The following is an 8,443-nucleotide window of genomic DNA, read 5'->3' as shown; positions in this document are numbered from 1 at the left end:
CAGAGTACTTGCCAAAATATTATATGAGACAGGTCTGCAATACATATATAGAAATAAATTATCCTGTAGAGTTAGTCAAATTAAATCAATATTACTTGAAAATTATAAACAGAAATAGTCCAATGAAATTCTGTATAAACCTAAACTGAGAACATATAGTCTAATAAAGTGTATTTACCAACCAGAGCACTATGTCACCCTTAACCTGAGCAGAGGTCTGTTTGTGCCCAGTTGAGATGTGGTTGAAACCGGACGTTTCCATTCAATACCAGAAGAGAACAGAAAATGTCATCTGCGTGATCTGAATGAGGTTGAAAATGAAATGGACTTTTTGTTTTATTGTCCATTTTATCATAATCTCAGATATAAGCTTTTCCTGAAAATGTCTCCAGAATGTCTTGATTTGTTTAATATGTCTGATGAATGTGGACTTAAATACTTAAATGTTTAATGTTTAATAAATTTAGCTCAGTTTGTGTTAAATGCTTATCAACAGCGTATGAGTGCGCTTTATGTTTGATGTGTTAAAGGCACAGTCTTTGCCTCTGACTTAAATTTAAGTTGTTGTTTTAGCTGTACTGCCCAAGTTAAATGACTGTGCCTATATTTGGCTTGATAATGAGTGATATATATGGAGGTGTTCTCTCTTACGTACTATGTTTATTGCTCCTGTTTATTTGTATTATCTTGGTGTGTCTTATAAGCCCATGCGGGCTGGGCACCTTTTTTTGGTGTATGACACGTGAAATAAAAAATTACCTACCTTACCTACTGACAGCCGCCGTCACCAATTAGCCGACTGACTGATAAATGTTATTGTAACCACACCTCAAAAATAAATGTAACTTAAATATAAATTAACCTTTTCAGTTAAAGTAAATAAACATGATCATCTATAAAGTGATGTAACAAAAAATAAAATCAGCAGCAGTTTTTGAACTAAGGAAACAGATCGACTAGAAAATAAGCAGCTGTAAAAGTGGAAATGAAAAATGCAAAACAAACTGAAAATGACATGAACTGAGGCGCTAAAGGAAAGGTCAAAGGTCATGTCACCAAATAAACGACTTGGGGTCTTAAGGTAAAGGACAGCAGACATAGTATGAACAGCGTGCTTAAAGTTTGCCTGCATTGATTAAATGTTGGCTAAAGGAGTGAAACTGATGGAGTACATCCACCTTCCTTCCTAAAAAACACACTGTCGCCCTTTCTTGTCTCTCGTATGTCTTTTCTTTTCTTTTCACTTTTGGAAGCCAGATTTTTCTTTAGGAAAAACGTTAACAATAGAAGTTACCTCGTTATAACATGAAACATTTCATATTAAAACAAAACGTTACCTCGTTATAACGTGAAATGTTTTACGTTGCATTAATAATTTATCACGTTATAAAACAAAATCTTTCACGTCAGTTTTGTTGTTATAACATGATAATTTTCTACATCGTAATAACGTGAAAAACATGTTAACTTTTTATAACTTTTAACGTTATAACGTGATATTGATGCATTTTTTCTTTTGTGCGGCCTGTTAGCACTGCGCTGCTGTAGCAAGTGAAGCAGACATGCCGAGGTGCCTTTTTCCCCCCCTGAAGGTGGCGCTGTTTCTCACAATTATGACAATAACCTGTCAGGTATGTAAACCCACAGCACCTTTTCTTATGCTTGGCAACGGAAACGTTTACTTTGAGGACAGCTGACATAATTTAATATACTAAGATATTTTATTATAAGATGGAAATGAGGATATGTATTGTTTTTCTTGTCTTTGTTTGCATGTATTATAAAACCAGATATCCCAGTATGGGGTCCTCTCTTTTATTTGATCCTTTCAATGCAAATACAGCAGCACAGGCCATTACTGATGTAATCATGAGGCTAATAGCTGAGATAACAGTGGACTATTATCTCATGTTTGTACGCAAGTTGCAAATAAATCACCGCGCATTAGGGATCGACAGCAGTCCTGGAGGGAGGAGGGAGGCTCGGTCCGCACAGAGCAGCAGATCTGCTGGCCTAACCCACTCAAGAGATTAAGTGTCCACATGTCCGAGCAGCAGGAGCGCGGTGGTGTGTAGAGCTCCGGCTTGTTTCTCACAGAGGCTCCGCGGTGGGAGGATCGCTGCGCTCACTCACCGCCTCGCAGCTTCATCTGGTGGCTTGTCAGCGGTGGATGGTTGGACAGCAGCAGCGCCGGTGACACCAAAATGACAGGCGATGGATCAACCATCAAAAGTCGCATCAGGAATTTGCTGCGCTCTCCAGCAGCCAAACACAAGAAGAACAGGAAAGAGAGTCTGGCCGGGAAGGTGAGCAGCCTCTATGCATCCACATATACCTCCACACAACAGGTGATACTTGTGCTGAAGTTACCTCCGCTCACTATTTTCTCCATATAGCCTCTCCTACATAAAATATAGTGTCTTAATCATGTCATAAACTCAGTATTAGGCTTTTATATGCCTCTGTCCTCCACTGCACAAAAAGGTAGCACTTTGCAGTATCCCTACAGTAAATTTTGGACACAGCACAGAAAAAAAAAAAATGAAACAAATTATTAGAGGTCAAAACTATATCCCAGAAATCCTGCACTGATGGGATGAGATTAAAAAAAAAAAAAAAAAAAAAAAAAAAAAAAAAAACAAATTAGAATACTATCTGGTCCTATATGAAGATAAGGAAAATTATAGTGATTTTCATTCAATTAATTTGACAGTTATAGAAATGTGTTGAGAAAGGACAGAGGAGAAAATTCAAGAAATAAAAATGCAGAGTCTATTTCTGTATGCAGGACTTTTCTTTCACTTCTTGAAAATAACTAAGGGGCTTTACGCCCAGCCCAGCAGCCTAACAGGTCTGATAAGTTGTTCATTTCTGATAATTTGATGTTGAAAAACGTCAGACCATGAAATTTCTGTTTCAATTTCTTCGTCTGTTTGTATATGTTTGCTTGCTGTACCCAAATACATCAAGAGGCTACTCCAGATTAATTGGCTCCTGTTAGAGCTGCTATATAAATCCCAAGACAGACAGTATGACTTGCCAAGCCTTCTGTTACATCTTTATCTTGTTTATTGGTAGGTTAAACCTTTTCAAACTGAATCAGTCACTTCTGGCTCTGCTGGTTTAAGATTAAACCAATAGCTGTTACCCAGCAGACAAAATAAGGTTTTTGCTTCACACTGTTTTTAGAAGGAACCACGGAGCTGGACTGTGTCAGCTCCAATTAAACAGTTCAAATCCAGTGCCGCTGCACAGGCAAGTCTTAAGTTGTCCTCACAACCATATCAACACTATTTCAGACCTGGCTGTAGTGACGCTTGAGGATCAAGACATTCCTGGGAGATAGTTGTTTATCATATCTAAAAATAGACAGGAAAACATGTGTGAGGGATGAAACTACAGCGCTCCGGTGCAGCCTTTGCACTAAAACAATCACATTATGTGTTCCGTAGCCACTCTCTGTTCATTTAATAATCAGTCTGTCATTTTATTGATAAGTTTGCTAAATTACTCACGACATTATGGGTTTTAGCCTCCCCCTTATCTCCTTTTTCTCTACACTATGCTAAAAATTCCCAAAGATATACTGTATAACAACATTGTCTGAAGGTATGCCCCTGCATTGTGTCTCCCTGCAGGTGACGTTGGAAAAGGTCTTGGGAATCACTGCTTCAGGGAACAGTGGTCTTGCCTGCGACCCGCGATCCGGGCTAGTGGCCTACCCTGCAGGGTGAGAGGAGAGAGAGGAGGCTGTCTGTGTCTGCATGTTTGAGTGCATGTGTACATGTTGATTCCAGCATTCCCAGCCTTGCCACATGTTTGAGCTACAGTGCAGTCATTCCGCCAAATGACACCTATGCAAAGTCTTATCGCGACATCTGACCTTTGACTTATCAGCGCTCCGTTGACATCCAGATTTCTTATCACATCTGCCTTGCACAAATGTTTGGTTTGCAAATTTCTCTTGATCGACGGTCTGTGTGTGATATCTGTGCTATCTCGGAGGAACTGAGGAGAGCGTATTGGGCTCTGTGATCAGAGAAACTCCAATGCTCTTTATTATCTTATCCAGGGAGGTTTTTTTTTCCCTTGGTTCCCTCTGTCATCTGTTGATTTAGACTGTGTTTTATACTACTAAAGCTGTGCAGTGACACCGCCTTTGTTACTGTCCCAGTACAGAATAAGAGCAATTTGAAGTGTAATGAACTGCAAGGTGGAGGATTTACTCGTGCAGTGGTGCCGCTCAGGACCTAAGAGCTACTGTACCACCAGGGTGAAGGCAGCGGTTAAAAACAAGCAGTCCCAGGAGGCTGTAACAGAAACAGCGCACTGAGCCTCTTTTGTGTGCCTCTCAAATCTTATGACAAAGCTGTATTAATTCTAAGCAGGTCAATGTCTGAACAAAAAAAACAAAACAAAACAAAACAAAACAAGAGAATTAGGGCTCTTTTCCGGTGTTGCTGTGTCAGGAAGTGTTGGGTTTTATATTTGTAGCTGTGAGGGAGCAAAAGAAAGAAAAAAAAAAAAAAAACAGGGTCGTGTTGCATGCAAGCATGTTATGCAGGTGTGTTTGGGTTTGTGTCTGGTTTTGCTCGGCATTTTCCATGCTGTACAGTGACCATGTTGTCCATGCTATGGCTGTCCACTTGGCATTTCTATTTAAATCTGTGCAACCTGCCACAGTGTTAATGCAGATCCCTGGCACGGGGCTAAAGGAGTGACACCTCACTGACAGGTTGATAGTGGATCCATGTGCTGAGGAATTGAAACAAGCAGGAAATGATAAGGATGTCTGTGATGGCAGGATGACGGCGGCCTCGATTATTTGAATATGTAAAGGAATTACTCAGTGAATGAACTCAGTGATTGCTTCATTTAAATCAACATATCAGTCACTGAATGAGATATGAATGTGTTCCTCCGAATTAATGAATATATTCTCTTACAAACGCCCAGGGGGAGAAATGTGTGAAGCAGTAGATGGCCTTTGCCACTGTTGCTTCAGTCCTGTGAAACCCACAGAATGTACTCTGGCTTACAAGTTCAATTAGGGATCAACAAAGATTAGGCTTACTTCTGTAATACATATTAGGTACATTGCTGTGAAAAAAAGCTGTTTGGATTCCTGTGTTACATCATAGCTTTTAAGTAAGTGTTAAATATGCCAAAAGAATATCTATCGTTTAAACCAAAATCTCCTTTTGGTTCAGCACGCACTGTGAAATGAAGCTTCTGTGCACACGCTTATGATCTGAAATGTTATATTTAGCCACTTGTGTGCTGTTGCTTCCCACTTGGACAAATGTTAGGGATTCTTGCAATGGGTACAGCTTCTGCAAAAAAAAATGAAAAATGTTAGTTGCCAATTGCATTCTTCCATAAATACCAACTAAAAACACCAATACGGGATATAATACAAACCATGTACATGGACTTGATGAAGAGCGTTTGTGAATTTGATTGCCTTTTCCCTTGTGCAGTTGTGTGGTCGTCCTGCTGAATCCCAAGAAGAACAGACAACACCACATCATCAACGTTTCAAGGTGAGTCGCGCGCAAACACAAGGCTGCTGACATTCGCATTTGAATAGAGCAACATTTGCACATCAAGAATACAAACTGCCACAACAATAATCAGTGTTTCTCGCCTCCACAGAAAGACCATCACAGCTCTGTCCTTCTCCCCTGACGGCAAGTACTTGGTTACAGGAGAGGTGAGTGTCTCCCACTCTTCCCCTTCCCTCTCTGCCTCCACTGTTATCTTGGTTCCACATGAACTGAACATCTCGACGTATCTCTCTTTGCGTCTGGACACCACGCTTACCTCTTCTGATTTCATTCCCAGTGTCTTTATCAGATCCATGTCACAGTAGGATCAATGTATTGATGCCCATACACCACAATCAGCTGGATTTACAGTATTTTGAATCTCAGCTTGTGGTTTATATGCTGGATTAATCCTCCCCAGCCAATCAAAGCCTATGAAGGATTTGTCTGTTTAAGTGGACGAACGGACCACGGTTACCATGACAGCGGGGATCAAAGTCGCAAACATGAAATACCATGATGATAGTCTTTTGTTTCCATGTACAAGGGAGTAAATGCCAAATGTTTAAACCTCCATGTGAGATCTTAAATTTATGAACTGAAAACCATACGAGAGGATAGCTGCTAGTTCCCTTGCAAGAGAAACTGATGGACTTTTAGGGTAAACTGTTCCATTTTTTACAGGTTCGCAGGTCAGTCCTCTAACCTGGATGTTGATATGATTGGGTAGTTGTGCCTCTCTTCTGTCTATTGTGCTCACTGATCAAAGCATCAAATGTCTGTTACGGGATTTCCTGTAATGTTTGATAGAGATGAAGTTCAGGATGTCCCTGAGTGGACGACCAGATAATAAATGTTGCTCACACACAGTCAGTACACACACCTAACAGTCGCTAATCTTCAACATGATGGGTAGGCTGATAATATGCATGCATGTCTTTATTGTTGCCTTTCTTTCTTCTTTCTTCCTTGCATACATACATACAGTCACCCAGTCATCCATTCCCAGTGTCTTTCAAGTTTGTTTTCCCTCTCACCTGTTAATGCTGACCTGTGAAAGGTCATTCTATCATATTAAAAAAGGAGATTGCACAAATAGCCCGCTGACCTTTTGATCCCTGAAGGAAGTAATCCCTGCGAGTCAAGTGACAGGTACTGGAACCTGCGCTGGGCAGGGTCAGAGTGCTAGTGGATAATCCCCTCAGAGAGCTGGACAGGGAGGCAAGGCCACTGAGGAAACAGCAGTCATCTGGAGTGACAGATGACTAATTACGATGTCTGCACTGATAGCCCTAAATAAAATCCAACGGTGCTTTTCAACAGATGTTTCCACGGACCAAAAAAAAAAAAATCTAGTTCAACTGTAATCACCACATATGTGTGAAGGTGCTGGGAATGTGGCTTGGTTGGTCCATGCATGTAGACACAGTACACACTGCATACAAAAAGTACAAGTAGGAAACAAGGGAACTGATACATTATTAACCATGATAACGCCATACTCAAACATGGAAATTTACACTGATAAACATATGTTCTTTTACACTCACAAATTCCTCATTTCCCCCACTTCTTTCTATTTTTCCACTCAGTTTTCTTCAATTGCAACCATTTCTCTCGGCTAACTCCCTCTTTCCACCACCCACTCACCCCTTTGTCCTATCAGAGCGGTCACCTACCAGCGGTGAGGCTGTGGGATGTGGCAGAACGAAGACAGGTGGCAGAGCTGCAGAAGCACAAATACGGCATCTCCTGTGTGGCTTTCTCTCCCAACAGCAAGTACATTGTCAGTGTGGGGAACCAGCATGACATGATGGTCAACGTCTGGGCGTGGAAGGTACGTCCCGCTGTCATGTTTTAACCAGCAGGTAGCTCTCTTAAAGGAATACTCACTACAACATTTTGGGCAAAATACCCTTTTTCCAACTTACCCAGCCTGAGGCAAGGTGTTTGATACGATTTTCACCTTGGTACGTCCACTGGGTCGGTTCCTATAGGTTAGCATTTTGTGTTAGCTTAGCATAAAGACTTAAAGTTTATGGGAGTCATTAGCCTAGCTCCATCAAAGTGAAAAAAACAAACCTGTCTTATTAAAAAAAAAATAATAACGATAACTAAATAACAAGAAATGCTGGTGCTCACTATAAAGTTGAAATGGAAGACTGCTAATTAATTTTGATGGGACCTCAGGAGGTAAACGGCAGTGCCATCCCTAAGTGAACCACTTCCTCTGTTATGTGTATGTTTTTTTTAAGAATCCTCATTAAAATCCCGTAGTGATGCACTGGATTTACCTGCTATCATTTTCATTGGCAAATTGAAAGGCTGAATTAGAACAGTTTTGAACGGAAAATATTTTTCAAGAATAATTTAAATACAAAGAATTCAAATGTTTTCAGATATTTAGGCTCTTTACATGCACATTGTTGTCTTTGTTGCAGAAAGACGTGGTGGTGGCTGCTAACAAGGTGTCCAGTAAGGTGACAGGGGTGTCTTTCTCTGAGGACAGCTCCTACTTTGTAACTGCAGGCAACAGACACGTCAAGTTCTGGTATCTGGATCACTGCAAGCCCATCAAGGTGCCCTCGCTGAAACGTGTTCTTCATAGACTTTTATAATTGCTGTACTACAGAAATGTCACCCTCCAGCTCTGCGCCGAGGGGATTTCTTTTGGCATTAAAGAGTAACACCAGTGTTTTCTCAATTTTGTGCCAATCATCTTGGTTGCCCCTCTCCTTTAGATTATTCCTGGTTGTGCTAGCTTGCAGTCGGCATAGCTTAAGATATCAGGGCTCCTTTTTGCTCCCTTCAGAAAAAGCTGTTTGTCTCCTTTCATTTTCTGCAGCGTCCACAGATGTGAAAATTGCCTGAGCTAGATTATGCAGCACAGGAAACAT

The 8,443-nt window shown here is 40.8% G+C and overlaps 1 protein-coding gene across 2 annotated transcripts in view; it reads left to right on the top strand.

The window, feature by feature from the left end:
• Window positions 1-2,136: 2,136 nt before the first annotated feature.
• Window positions 2,137-8,443, top strand: part of LOC115355931 (mitogen-activated protein kinase-binding protein 1-like) — a 30,818-nt gene continuing 24,511 nt past the window's right edge. For both annotated transcript variants that reach the window (XM_030046863.1, XM_030046862.1), the window contains exons 1-6: window positions 2,137-2,306; window positions 3,639-3,730; window positions 5,481-5,543; window positions 5,656-5,713; window positions 7,213-7,383; window positions 7,988-8,125. In XM_030046863.1, coding sequence (XP_029902723.1) covers window positions 2,205-2,306; window positions 3,639-3,730; window positions 5,481-5,543; window positions 5,656-5,713; window positions 7,213-7,383; window positions 7,988-8,125 — 624 coding nt within the window. In that variant the 5' untranslated portion in view covers window positions 2,137-2,204. The remainder of the gene's footprint in view (window positions 2,307-3,638; window positions 3,731-5,480; window positions 5,544-5,655; window positions 5,714-7,212; window positions 7,384-7,987; window positions 8,126-8,443) is intronic.

Source organism: Myripristis murdjan, chromosome 24 (genome assembly GCF_902150065.1).
Source record: "Myripristis murdjan chromosome 24, fMyrMur1.1, whole genome shotgun sequence".
In the NCBI taxonomy this organism is placed as follows: domain Eukaryota; kingdom Metazoa; phylum Chordata; class Actinopteri; order Holocentriformes; family Holocentridae; genus Myripristis; species Myripristis murdjan.
The sequence above is the reverse complement of the archived record's forward strand: the minus strand, read 5'-3'. Positions and strand labels throughout refer to the sequence as shown.